The following is a 13,779-nucleotide window of genomic DNA, read 5'->3' on the forward strand; positions in this document are numbered from 1 at the left end:
ACCAGGCATCTCCAAATCTTTATCAGGAAGCCATCTTTTGACAAATGCCTTAGCCAACAATTCAAACAAACATTTGACACTTTTATTAACTGTGAGAGCTTCCATATTAAATATAGAATCTGCACTTAGAGGGCCCATATTAATAAACTCAGTCTGACCCAGTTTTAATGTTCTTTCCACCATTATCCCACACCCTAAAATCCATTCCCACAATACTCCTCAACTTCTGCTGGAATGAATTAGCAAACCCATTAAACTCTTTAGCAGTGCAGTGCCCCTCTCAGGCACTAACCCACTACCTTCTACCTTCCCCAAAGCTCCTGCTCTGCTGCAGTCTGGTGAAAGGTCTGCAGGCAGCTATTGGTGGTTCTGAGGGAAATCAGGATTGTCTCCCTGGTATTTCCTTCAGAGAGAGTCACTGCTGGCTTAACAAACACTGAAGGAATAATTTGTTCATCAAAGTTGTATTCAGGAGGTGGGGCTGAGGGTAGAGAGATTACCTCCACAGGTGAGATAAACCCGGAGAATCTGAGTGGGCAAACTTCTCAGTTTCAATAGGGTCCTGCCACACATCCTCATCCCAAGTTACAGGATCTCATTATTACAATTTTTTTTTTTTTTGAGCTGAGGATGGAACCCAGGGCCTTGTGCTTGCTAGGCTAGTGCTCTACCACTGAGCTAAATCCCCAACCCCCAGGATCTCATTATTTAAAAAATAATACTATTTCTTTAACTGCTGATGCTCTTCATGGCTGGGACTTGAATTTTTGCTGTCATTCAGCCAATCTTATAATGAGGGCTTCTGCTTGATTTTCTGCAATGTGAGCTCTGTGGCTGCTGGAGAGAAGATTCTCTTCCGGGTCACACTTAGAAACCTTTACACTATTTATTACCATCTGGAGCATGTCAATTTTATCACTGTGTTAACTGTTGTCATTCACTGTATTCTGAGTGTCTTAGTTTGAGTTTTTATTGCTGAGTAGAGACAACATGACCTCGGCAACTCTTATAAGTAAATATTTAATTGAGGTGGCTCCCTTACAATTTTGGAGGTTCAGTCCATTATCACAGTGGGAAGCATGGCAGCAGGCAGGCAGATGTGGTGCTGGAGCTGAACATCCTACATCTTGCAAGCAACAGGAATTTGACCAGCACACTGAGGGAAGCTTGAACAAAAGAGACTTCAAATCCTATCCCACAGTGCCACACTTTCTCCAAAGAAGCCCCACCTCCTAATAACACCATGCCCTTTGGGGGCCATTTTATTTCAAACCACCACACTAAGACACTAGAAGTTGGTATAATTTATCATAGAGCTCATCTCTTTCCTCAATTTCATCCATAGATGCAAAGAGTAACAGACCAGCATCATCATTTTCCTTATTTTTCTAAAAATATGTGAAGAGTTTTATACAGAGTAAACAAATCCATTGTGGCCCACAATTGGTGGATCACGTTCATCAAATGCATGAATCTCCTCAATAGTTCACACCATGGGCTTTTAGTGCTCTTCCAGCTTCCAAGAGACACATAAGTCAGTAACTGGAAGGCCTATTCCAGATAGTGAAAAGACCCATCCTTATATTTCTGTTGCTTTGGAATCATTTTTGTTATAAAAATCTGGGATAGTCAGGGTTCTCTAGAGTAAGAGAACTGAGTAATGTATATCTGTCTATCTATCTATCTATCTATCTATCTATCCATCTATCTATCTGTAACACATTAGAAAGACATGTAGGCTCTGGTCCAGCTAATCCAACAATGGCTGGCTATGAAAAGAAAGCTCAAGGATCCAATAATAGTTCAGTGACTAGGTCTAATAAAAAGCTAGAGAAGGGATGGGCGGGGCTGGGGGAGAGAGAAGAGAGATGAGGAGGACAAGAAGGGGGAAGGGGGCAGGACTGTCCAGCCACGCAGTGTGGTGATATTGTGTTCCTCAAAACAGTGTGCACCCTAATAAACTTATCTGGGGTCAGAGAACAGAACAGCTGCTAGATAGACATAGAGGTCAGAAAACGGTGGCACACACACCTTTAATCCTAGCATTCCAAAGGCAGAGATCTGACTGCAGCTCTGTGAGTTCAAAGCCACACTATAAACAGCCAGGCATGGTGACTCACACCTTTAATCCCAGGAAGTGATGGCAGAAAGCAGGAAGGTATATAAGGTGTGACAACCAGAAACTAGAGCTGGTTAAACTTTCAGGCTTTTAGCAGCAGTTCAGCTGAGATTCATTCTGGATGAGGTCTCAGAGGCTTCCAGTCTGAAGAAACAGGATCAGGTGAGGAAATGGCGAGGTGAGGTTGGATGTGGCTTGTTCTGTTTCTCTGATCTTTCAGCGTTCACCCCAATACCTGGCCCTGGTTATGTTTTGATTAATAGATTTTGTTTGTTTGTTTGTTTTTCAGAAGGGTTTCTCTGTGTAGCTTTGGAGCCTGTCCTGGAACTCCCTCTGTAGCCCAGGCTGGCCTCGAACTCACAGAGATCCACCTGCCTCTGGCTCCCGAGTGCTGGGATTACAGGCATGCGCCACCACCCCTCGGCTTAATAAGATCTTTCAAGATTCCTGTAACAATGCAGCCACCCAGGTACCCAGCCAGCCACAGAGGAAGCAGCAAAGTAAGACACAGAGAAGGAAGGAAAGAATGGTTAAAAAGCCCCGAGGAAAAACAAAGATGGAGAGAATTGGGTTCATTTATGTTGGAAAAGCTGGCTGGAGATAGGTTTAAGCTAAAACCAGGCATTCATAACTAATACTAAGTCTCTGTGTCATGATTTGGGAGCTGATTGGTGGTCTGAAAGAAAGCCGGCTGCAGGTTTGTAGTGGGTAGCTGTTCCAGCTCTGACCTGCAAATACTACCCCCATTGAGGCTTCAGTAACTGTCAGGCCGACAAGGTGGGGCCTAGACAGGAGCCCTTAAGACCTGAGATCCAGATGTGGCGGCTCTCTTGTTCCCTGGATCCTGGACGCTGGAGGGAGATCGAACAGAGTTCTCCAGAGAACACTACTGGACTGGACTAAACCTTTCCCAGACCCTGTAACCTATACCTTTACTTGTAAGTTACCCCACAAAATAAACCTCCCTTTTAACTACATGGAGTTGCCTTAATACTACAAACAATATAGGTCTCTGTGAGTTCAAGGCCAGCCTGGTCTACAAAGTAAGTTTCAAGACAGCCAGAGCTGTGGATACAGGTCTTGTCTCAAAAAAAAAAAAAAAAAAAAAAAAAAGACAAGCAAAGAAAAACACCAGGAGAGACCCATAGGCCAGACTCATTTAGTTCTCTCCTCAACCTTCCTCTTCCTCCTTTTGAAGAGAAGAAGGATTTCCTGATCTTCTAGAAGAAAAGCTACTTCCAGGAATACAATGTCAATGACAAGTGCATTGGGGATGCAGGGCAGAGATGCTTCTCTTTAAAGCAGGAGCCTGGCCTGCATACACCACAGTCTCCACAGAGACCAGGCTCCTGTGTTCCCCTGCAGGGGGCAGCTCCCACAGCCAAGCCTGATGCTCAGGGATCTCATCCATAAATAGAGACTTTGCCTCTTCACTCAGGACCCTGTCTCCACAGCCCGGTGCTTACACTCAGACTCCAGTGTTTCTTCCCAGATGATCATCTGTGGCTGCAGATGGTTGTGTTTTACACGGATCTTCCTTCCATAGTCCTGAGATGGCTGTGTGGACCTGGTCTTTGTCTCAGCATAGTAGATCCCTTCTCCACTGGGAAGAGACCCCTGTGGAGACCAAGTACAGCACCACACTGAACCCTGTCTACACACCACGGTTCCCTGTGTCCACACACTGCCATGGTACATTGCTTTAGTGAGTAAATCACAGTGAGAGGATCTGTAACGAATAATAAACAGAATAATGATGACAGTGTATTAGAAGTTATATAACCTGTGACCTCTTATTCTCTCTCTGACCTTCACTCACAGTCCATGAGCTGATGAGATGAGGGAGATGTATGTCACAGGCCTGTGGAGCCCTGGGTCTGATAACTGAGTTAGGTCCTGAGTTCCTCAAGCCTGTGCAGGGTGGACACTGGGCAGAGGTGATTCTCATGGCAGAGCTACACACTGGGGATTTGAGGTTTCAACCCTGTTCAGTACAGCAGAGAAACATTAAATTTATTATTATTTTGTTGTTACTGTGAATTTTGAGGTGATGTCTTCAAATCTCAGCCACACATAACAGAAGTGGAAAGTGAAAGCAGAGGTGAGTTGGGACAGAGTCACATATAACACGGGGTCAAAAGTCCTTGAGCAGAGCTGTGAAAATTCCAGTCACCTCCCGATGCAGGAGTCCACGGCAGCCCCACACCGTCACCAGGACTCCTACACACATGTTTCCGCGAACATTCATTTTAAGTGCTCTGTGTATTTTACATGGAAACTCCATGCTCTTAGGTTTCATCCTGACTAACCTGAGGAGACAGTTGTCCTTAGGCGGCTCAGAGACACCATGACAAACATCGCTCTGTCCCGCCTCACAGGGTTCAGCAAAGTCTCAGTCCCCAGGCGGTGAGGTCTGGGGTGGGAGCCCAGGGCTGGGGATCCCCAGGTCCCCAGTTTCACTTCTCCAGCTCCTGACCTGTGTTGGGTCCTTCTGCCCGGACACTGATGTCAAATTTCCTTTTCTCACCCCCATTGGGTGCCGAGATCGCGGAGAACCAATCAGCGTCGCCGCGGTCACGGGTTATAAAGTCCATGCAGCCCGCGGAACTCAGACACCCATGATCCGAAATGGGGCGATGGCCCCGCGCACGCTGCTCCTGCTGCTGGCGGCCGCCCTGGCCCCGACCCGGACCCGCGCGGGTGAGTGCGGGGTCGGAGGGACACGACCCTGCGGGGAGGGCGGGGGCGGCCCCGGGGAAGCCGCGGCCCCGCGTCGCCCGGCCGGACCCTCCCGCCCGTCTCCACCCGCGTCCCGAGCCCGCGCCCCACGCCCCTCCCGGCCCCGCACCCGCCCGGGTCCCGGAGGAGGGTCGGGGTCTCACCGCGCGCCGCCCCCAGGCTCGCACTCGCTGCGGTATTTCGACACCATCGCGTCCCAGCTGGGCTGCGGGGAGCCCCGGTACATCACTGTGGGCTACGTAGACAACACGCAGTTCGTGCGCTTCGACAGCGACGCGGAGACTCCGAGGATGGAGCCGCGGGCGCCGTGGGTGGAGCAGGAGGGGCCGGAGTACTGGGAGAGGGAGACACGGAATGCCAAGAACAACGAGCAGAATTTCCGAATGAACCTGAGGACCCTGCCCGGCTACTACAACCAGAGCGAGGGCGGTGAGTGACCGCGGGTGGAGGTCACGACCCCTCCACGTCTCTACGTCCCGGCCGGAGTCGCCCCGGGTCACGGGTCCGAGGTTCGGGAGGAGAGTCGGGGACCGGGACTCGGTTTCCCTTGCGGTTTGGAGGAGTCCGCTGGTGGGCGGGGCTGACGGGTGGGCGGGGCTGACCGCGGGGTCCCCTCAGGCTCTCACACCTTTCAGCGGATGCATGGCTGTGAGATGGGGTCGGGCGGGCGCCTCCTCCGCGGGTATGTTCAGTTCGCCTACGACGGCCGCGATTACATCGCCCTGAACGCCGACCTGACGACGTGGACGGCGGCGGACACGGCGGCGCAGATCACCCGGCGCAAGTGGGAGCAGGCTGGTGTTGCAGAGGGAGACAGGGCCTACCTGGAGGGCGAGTGCGTGGAGTGGCTGCGCAGATACCTGGAGATCGGGAAGGACACGCTGCAGCGCACAGGTGCAGGGCCGCGGGCAGCTCCTCCCTCTGCCTCGGGCTGGGCTCAGTACTGAGGAAGAAGAAAGCCCTCAGCTGGGGTCATGCCCCTGTCTCAGGGCAGACAGTGTCCCTGGGTCTCCTGCAACCGCTGTCAGCCATGGCCGCTCCCAGGCCCGGGTCTCTGCCCACACCAGGGTCTGTGGAAACTGAGTCCTGTCGTCTGAGTGTGTCAGCCTTACACAGCAGGACATGGAGTCTCCTTTACCAGATGGAGACATGGACGCCCTGGGCTGGTTCACCCAGTTTCTAGAACTTTGCAAAGATACATTCTCCCAGGTTCCTGTGGGTGAGGTCATCCCTTCTGCACCCCAATTCCGTCTATTCACAGAATGGTCACTTGAGCACTTATGCAGGACCCTGGACAAATACTAAATTGTGTGTGTGTGGGTGTGTTCTTTTCTTTTCTTTCTTTCCTTTAGGTTTTTTGTTTGTTTGTTTGTTTTGTTTTGTTTTTCTAGACAGGGTTTCTCTAGCTTTGTGTCTTTCTTGGAACTCACTCTGTAGCCCAGGCTGGCCTCAAACTCACAGATATCTGCCTGGCTCTGCCTCCTGAGAGCTAGGGTTCATCACATGTGTGCTGCACACTTAGGTGATGGCTGTTCACTTGGACAGACAGTTAGGGCTGGTCAGCAAGATGGCCTCAGTGGTTGTGTCTCAATGATGACAGCAGTAATTGGTAACATCCTTCATGTAGCTCTTGTACTTGATTTCTTATTTTTATATGAATTAATAACATATTCATTATTTTCCATTCGTTCTCATCTTTTACCACCTACCTTACACTATAGAACATCACATGAGGAAGGCCCTGTTGACCTGCTGGCTCATGTGGACTCTCTCTTAGCTACTGAGTCCCCCCAGGAAAATGTGCAGTTCTGTGATGAGGGGACCAGCTCTTCCTGAGGTCACTAGTGTGATGACAGAATTGTCCAAACAGACAGTTTAGAGTCATCATTGGTTTAACTTTGTCTTTGCGGATTTCAGTTTATCTTGTTAAATGTGGGATTTCTTAAATCTCCCACACAGATCCCCCAAAGGCACATGTGACCCATCACCCCATACTGAAAGGAGATGGCACCCTGAGGTGCTGGGCCCTGGGCTTCTACCCTGCTGAGATCTCTGTGACCTGGCAGAGGGATGGGGAGGATCTGATTCAGGACATGGAGCTGGTGGAGACCAGACCTTCTGGGGATGGAACCTTCCAGAAGTGGGCAGCTGTGGTGGTGCCTTCCGGGGAGGAGCAGAAATACACATGCCATGTGGACCATGAGGGGCTGACACAACCCCTCACCCTGAGATGGGGTAAGGAGGGTGTGAGTGCAGAGCTGGGGTCAGGGAAAGCTGGAACCTTCTCCAGACCTTGAGCAGGGTCAGGGCTGAGAGCTGGGGTCATGACCCTCACCTTCCCTCCTGTCCTTCCCTTCCAGAGCCTCCTGAGTCCACTGTCCCCATCGTGGCAATCATTGCTGTCCTGGGTCTCCTTGGAGCTGCGGCCATCATTGGAGCTGTGGTGGCTGTTGTGAGGAGGAGGAGGAGAATCACAGGTAGGAAAGGACAGGGTCTGGTTCTCTCTCAGCCCCTTTCAGAAGTGTGCTCTGCCTCATTAAGGGGAACATCCACAGCCCTCATTGCTCCTGTCTCTGACCTGGGTCTGCTGTCAGTTCTGGAACCTTCCTAGGGATCTTCTCTGATCTCTCACAGCTTTTCTTCTCACAGGTGGAAAAGGAGGGATCTATACTCCAGCTACAGGTAAGTGTGGGCAGCAGGATTGTCCCTGAGGCCCAGGGGGTGATTCTGGAGTATGCCAACCCATTATACTCCTACAGTGAAATCTTCTAGAGGCCATGTTTTCACCTTCCTGTGACTATATGTAATTTTACCCCAGGCAGGGACAGTGCCCAGAGCTCTGATGTGTCTCTCCAAGACTGTAAAGGTGACACTCTGGGTTTTGAATTGGGGAGGACCCAAGTGGACATGATTGGGGTTCAGGGACTCCCAGAATCCCCTCTGAGTGAGTGGTGGGTTGTTGGGATGTTGTCTTCACAGTGATTGTTCATGACTCTTGTTTGTAGCGTGAAGACAGCCGCCCGGCCTGACAGAGTGACAGAGATGTGCTCAGGTCTCTCCTGTGACATCCAGAGCCCCTCAGTTTACTCTTAGCAACAAGTCTGATGTTCCCTGTGACCCTGTGGGCTCAATGTGAAGACCTGGGAGCCCAGCCACCCTGCACACTAGCACCCTGTCCCTGCACTGTTATATTCCCTTCCACAGCCAACCTTCCTGGTCCAGCAGACAGGAGGGGACATCTGCATCCTGTCACCTCCATGCTGCCCTGAGCTGCAGCCCCTGACTCCGCACTGAAAATAAGAATCTGAATGTCAACTTGATTGTCCACGTCCTTGATCTGACAGGTGGATTGGTGGGTAAATTAAAGGATTGAAATACTTAGAGTTTGTGGAGGAAATAAATGGCATGGAGAACCTTCCAGAATCTGTGTTCTTTGTGCTGTGTATCTGGTAGACAAGATGAGGCTGTGGAAGCTGAGTGTGAACAGGGCTGTGCCCAGGTGGAGCTCAGTCCATTGCTGGCTGTGACATGGTCACTCCTCAGCTCTGTCACCTCCTGGCCTGTTCATCACTTGAACCACATGCTGAGAGTCTGTGATCACAGGGACACTGGGATGACAGAGCCTTGTCCTGTCCCCAGGACTGTGAGCAGCCAGGGCTGCTGTGACAGGTCAGCCTGGGCTCTGACCTCACCATGGCTCTTCACCCCATTTCTCTGTTTATTTCTTGTCATTTTAGTTTGTGTGGAGGACTAGACCTGTTCTTGTTCCTGTGAGTGGTGCCTGTCTCATCCCCCTTTGGGGTCCCTGAGTGACAGCATTAAGAGGTGTTTGTCCATCCTTGTCCCCCAAGGCCCAACTAAGCCCCTGAACTCAGGTGACTATGGCTGAGGACATGAACTTCAGTCTCCTGAGCTCCTGCCTCCTTCCAGGCCCCTCCCTGGAGGTTCTCTCCTTCTTTCCATCTTTCAGAATCTAACCCGGGTTGTAGGATGGGCAGAGAGGAGGGATCCACAGGGTCTCATCTCAGATCTGTCCTGTTGGATCTGTGTCTGCCCAAGGTCCCCTCTCCCTCCCTGGCTCTGGGAATCCTCATGCTGCCTCCAGGGGTGACTCAGGGATTTATGGTTTGAGTCTACTGGAGGTTTATGTTTATTAAAAAACAAACATATAAACCATGGTCTAGGGACTGCAGAGATGGCTCAGGGCTTGAGAGCACATGCTGTGCTTGCCAGGGACCCAGGTTTAGATCCCAGCACCTACATGGTGACTCACAACTCTCCATAACTCCTGTTTCATAGCTTGCAATGCCCCTGGAGACACCAGACAGGCACTGGTGATATACATACAGGCTAGAAACACATTCATCTTAAAAAATATATATATATATATATATATATATATATATATATATATATACATACATTGTGGGAACACCAAAGATGAAATTCCTTTCCCCCCCCCCCTCCCCCCGCTCCGGTTCCAGCCTGCAGTTTTCTCCTCTAGCTTTGTGACCTCGAGTCAGGAGCTCCAGGAGTTTAGCTGAGATGATGAAGACCAAGAAGGTGACAATCTCTGTCACAATGCTGCCATCTTTGTCTTGTGAGGGATGATGACTTCAGTGCCTGGGATCCAGCAGACATTCAGACCCAATAAATGTTTGATGAATGAATAAAAATATAATTAGGGTCATGGATCAAAGACAGAAAGGCAGGTGGAGAGGGAGGGAGGGATTTGCAGAGGGAAAGCTCAGGTGACCCTGACCTCAGTGTGAGGGGACCTGGTGCTGTACTCCACACACCAGCATTTGGCCTGAGGTTGTGTTAATCAAGGGAGCTTCTGTAGAAGAGGGAGGTGAGTGTGTGAGTTTTCATCTAGACTGAAACATCCCTGCTGGAGCCAGGAGGAGCTGATGAGGCTCAGGAAACACAAGAAGCTACAGGTTTAGGTGCTGACACAATGCAGGGCTTTCCTCTCACGGTTAAACCAGCTGCAGCTCCTGAGGGAGAGGAGACTGCTGAGTGGAGCTGCTGGGAGCTGTGCAGGGGACTGCAGTGATGCAGCTGGGTAAGTGGACATGCACACTAGGGTGGGCAGCTCAGTGGTTAGCCCTGACTCACCATGATCCTGTGAGTGACCAGTGAGCTTAGGGTTCAGCGATCTGACCCTGGATGGATGTTTTCCTTGGTCTGCTGTCACTGTCTCCATCTGGGATGGAGGAAATCCACTCCTTAAGCAGGGGACACAGCTGTGTCCATTGTGATCAGTCCACAGAGTCTGTTCCATGTGTGAGATCTAAGTCCTGTTTCTAAGACACACTAGGAAGTGATACAGTGTTGCTGGTCTCCTGTAGCAAGTGCTGTGGTGGGAAGATGCCTGTGATACAGTGTAAGGGAACAAACAAGGACAGGTTATCTCGGGAGGTAGAGGTGTCCTTATACCAAATAAGGAAGGTGTCCAAAGTGCAGGTGAGATGAACAGAGCAAGGAGTTATTGTTTTTAAAATATTTATTGTGGTGTTGTTTGTTTTGTTTTGTTTCTTGCCAAGTCTCTGAAATCAGAGGCAGGTGAATTTCTGGGATTTCAAGGCAAACCTGGTCCACAAAGTAAAATCATATCTCAAAAAAGTATTTTTTGCCTGGCGGTGGTTGTGCCTCACACCTTTAATCCCAGCACTCAGGAGGCAGAACCAGGCCTGTGGTCTCTGTGAGTTTGAGGCCAGCCTGTTCTACAGACAGGCACCAAAAACTACACAGAGCAACACTGTCTTGGAAAAAAAAAGGTATTTTTTAAAATCATGTGTATGCATTGCATTAGTAATTTTTGTATTGCTGTGATAAAACACCATTATCAAGGCAACATTCAGAAAGGTTTGGTTTGGCTACAGCTCCAATGCATAAAAGTGCATCATTGCGGAATGGTGGGGAGCAGGAAGCTGAGAGCTCACTTCCTCAGGGGCAAACAGGAAGCAGAGAGCAATGCAGCGAGCTCCTCGACCAGCGAGGAAGAACGACCACCACTCGAGGATTCTTCTCAGATCACACTTTATTGGAGCGCCTCTTGATTAAGGGAGAGCTGGAGGTGAGGGGCCCCGAGAACAAAAAAGCAGCTGTTTATATGGGAAACTAAGGGAACGGGTTACTCTGTGATTGGATTCCACCAGAATTCAAGCACGGGGAGCCATGGGATAGGCTTGGGGACACAAGGTCATGATATCAACACTTGCACAGGCACAATGTAAATCAGCCACAGAGCTCTGTAATTGCCTTATATGGAGTTATTTATGAACTGGCGATTCGGGGTCGGCGCCATCTCGGAATGGCGGTTGGCGGCTCCTAACATCTCCCCCTTCTTTATTAATAGAATGCCAGCACTGTACTAGATCATCCAGTCAGGTCCCCACCTCATGATGTGTGAACCGATCGAGGATGGTAGAACAGCAAAGTCAAAAGCATACCTTCCCATGTGCAATGGACCGATGCCCCAGGGGTACAAAGGCTATGCTTAGACAAATCTCTCACACACCCTCCCACGTGCAATGGACTACTTAGTCCTAGGGGTGCAAGGGCTGTGTAGAGAGGGTTAGGCATTCTTAAGGGCTGCTAGCCATATGGCGGGAGAGGAGCCATTCTCCAAGGCAGCTAGAGCTTGAGTCATATAGACCTTGTCCCTCTGAGCATGTGCTCGCATACGGCAGATCAACCACAGGCACGATACGCTCCCTCCCAAACAGCAGGCTAAAAGCAATCCCATTCCTGCCCACTCCTTCAGGAAGCTAATAGAAGACCGCAGCCAAGACAGCATCTCGTCCATGGTGGCCAGGTGCACCCGAGTAGAATTAACCAGGATGATCTCTCATCGCAGTATGCTGGTTAGGTTATCAAATTCAGCTGTCCAAATTCCTGTTAAATGAGCACTCAATTGTTTAGAATAGTTAGCAGCTCTACTAAAATTCTCATATTGGACCGTCGTCAAGCAGAGGCCACTCATAGGGACTATGCAGGCTTCTGTGACAACTTGTTGTAATATATCTACCTGTTCTTGAAGTAGATCAACTCGCTGATTGATTAAGACTATGCCGCGGTGCAGCTGTCCATTAATAGCTGTCTGAGTGCTGAGGGCTTGAGCTGTATTCCCCGTCAGCTTATTTAAAGCTTTTGCTGTAGGGACAGAGGTGGCAAGAGATGCTGCAGCAACCCCAGCGGCAGTGGCAGAAAGGGCAATAGCAGTTACAATGGCCGCTGTAATACCAAAATCTCGTTTATGTCTACTTAGCAGCATCGGCAATTCTCCTTCTTGTACCTTAACAGGCATGGGCACATAAGTGGGTATCCTCACCACAACCATGGCATCATGCAATGAAGCATTCCAACATTGGGTTAACAAACATGTTTGATTACTGCAATTTAAAACACTCTGTGTATAATTAAAAACCACCAAAAGAAACGGGGGCCACACACAAACTGGTGTGGATTTGAATTCCATGGGCTTATTGCAATTTACTGTAACATTTTGTTCAAATGTCTCCCCAGAATGAAAAAAATAGCTACAATTTTCAAAGGCACCACCTAATACAAATCCCAAAGCATTAAGCTGACTACAGGTTCCTATCTCATTACACAAAACCCAAGAATCAAAGGGATTAGATTTGGTAGCCATTAAAGGGCTATTAAAGGAAAAATTAAAACTAGTAAAGGTTTTACTAAAGGGTGAAGTTTTCAAGGATAAGGAAAATGTCTTATTCACATTAACCCAATTGGGAGTTAAGCTACCCTGACAGCCTGTCCACGTTGGGGGCCAATCAGTCGAGCCTACACATCGTGGTAGAACTGAGGGCTGTCTATGGGGAGCAGAGCCGTTACCTTTACTAACTGCTCTTGGGGTTAATCCAGTGAGGATAATAGCGTTTCCTATTTCTCTCCCCTGGGTAATATTAGGGGGTCCAAACCATCCCAGTGTCTGCTTGATAAGAACAACACAAGGATTGGTTGGAGCATGATCAGTTTGAACCGTGAAGCAGAGCGTATTTACAAGGCTAGCTGTGGTAAAATTATTAATCACCTTACTCTTATCCACAGGCACAGATGGCCATCCTAATGTTTCATTAGAGCTAAAGAAAAAAGGGAACACCCCTGATTGCGATGTAAGTGGCATTGGATAAGGCCAGGCTTTCATCAGGGCCCACAATATTTGTTCAGACTTTACTGGTCCGAGGCAGTTGGTCAACATTATCCATAACAGGCACCTCAGTAGCCTGATTCGAATCTGACTCCATGTTGTCCTCAGGGGCATCATCAACGGGTCGAGTCAGGCATACTGGAACCCAGATTGGATCTTCTTGATTCTGTGGGAAAACACATACAGCTCCCCTGGATCTCGATATTACAGGATCCGGTCCATACCATTTGTTATCAAGTACATTTTTCCACAACACCCTCCTTTCCTGATAAGGAGGTGCCATAATGTGTCTATCAGCTGCCGAATCACCGGCATCATTCAAAATTAGAAAATTAAGAGTAAAGAGTGCAAGAGATATTCTCTCTCTGGGAGAAGCATACTCTGCTATCCCCCTTTTTTGTTTTTGGAGTAGTTCTTTGATACTTCTGTTGGCTCTTTCAACAACGCCTTGACCTTGAGGATTATAAGGCAGGCCTAATGTGTGTGCCACTTGGAGTTGTACACAGAAGGTACGGAATCTGCGAGATGTATATGCGGGACCGTTGTCTGTTTTTAGACGCTGAGGCTTTCCCCAAGCTGCCCATGCTTCCAGGCAGTGGGTCCGGACATGAACCACCTTTTCCCCAGCTAAGGGTGTGGCATGAATGACTCCAGAATAGGTATCAACTGATACATGAAGGTATTTCAATTTTCCAAATTCAGGAATATGAGTAACATCCATCTGCCATAATACATTAGGTTTAAG

At 49.2% G+C, this 13,779-nt stretch overlaps 1 protein-coding gene across 3 annotated transcripts; it reads left to right on the forward strand.

Annotated features, from left to right (window-relative positions):
- Positions 1 to 4,717: 4,717 nt before the first annotated feature.
- LOC118575906 (H-2 class I histocompatibility antigen, Q10 alpha chain-like) lies at positions 4,718 to 8,281 on the forward strand. Of its 3 annotated transcripts, XM_036176267.1 has the most exons (8): positions 4,719 to 4,819; positions 5,018 to 5,287; positions 5,477 to 5,752; positions 6,818 to 7,093; positions 7,219 to 7,335; positions 7,508 to 7,540; positions 7,677 to 7,724; positions 7,864 to 8,281. In XM_036176267.1, the coding sequence occupies exons 1-8, from the start codon at positions 4,738 to 4,740 to the stop codon at positions 7,866 to 7,868; spliced, it is 1,107 nt and encodes a 368-aa protein (XP_036032160.1). In that variant the 5' UTR covers positions 4,719 to 4,737; the 3' UTR covers positions 7,869 to 8,281. The 3 variants fall into 3 exon arrangements, with proteins under 3 accessions (XP_036032159.1, XP_036032161.1, XP_036032160.1); XM_036176266.1 differs by having other exon boundaries at positions 4,718 to 4,819; positions 7,677 to 8,281; XM_036176268.1 differs by lacking the exons at positions 7,219 to 7,335; positions 7,677 to 7,724 and having other exon boundaries at positions 4,718 to 4,819; positions 8,063 to 8,281.
- The last annotated feature ends 5,498 nt before the right edge of the window (positions 8,282 to 13,779 follow it).

This window comes from Onychomys torridus, unplaced genomic scaffold (assembly GCF_903995425.1).
Source record: "Onychomys torridus unplaced genomic scaffold, mOncTor1.1, whole genome shotgun sequence".
In the NCBI taxonomy this organism is placed as follows: Eukaryota; Metazoa; Chordata; class Mammalia; order Rodentia; family Cricetidae; genus Onychomys; species Onychomys torridus.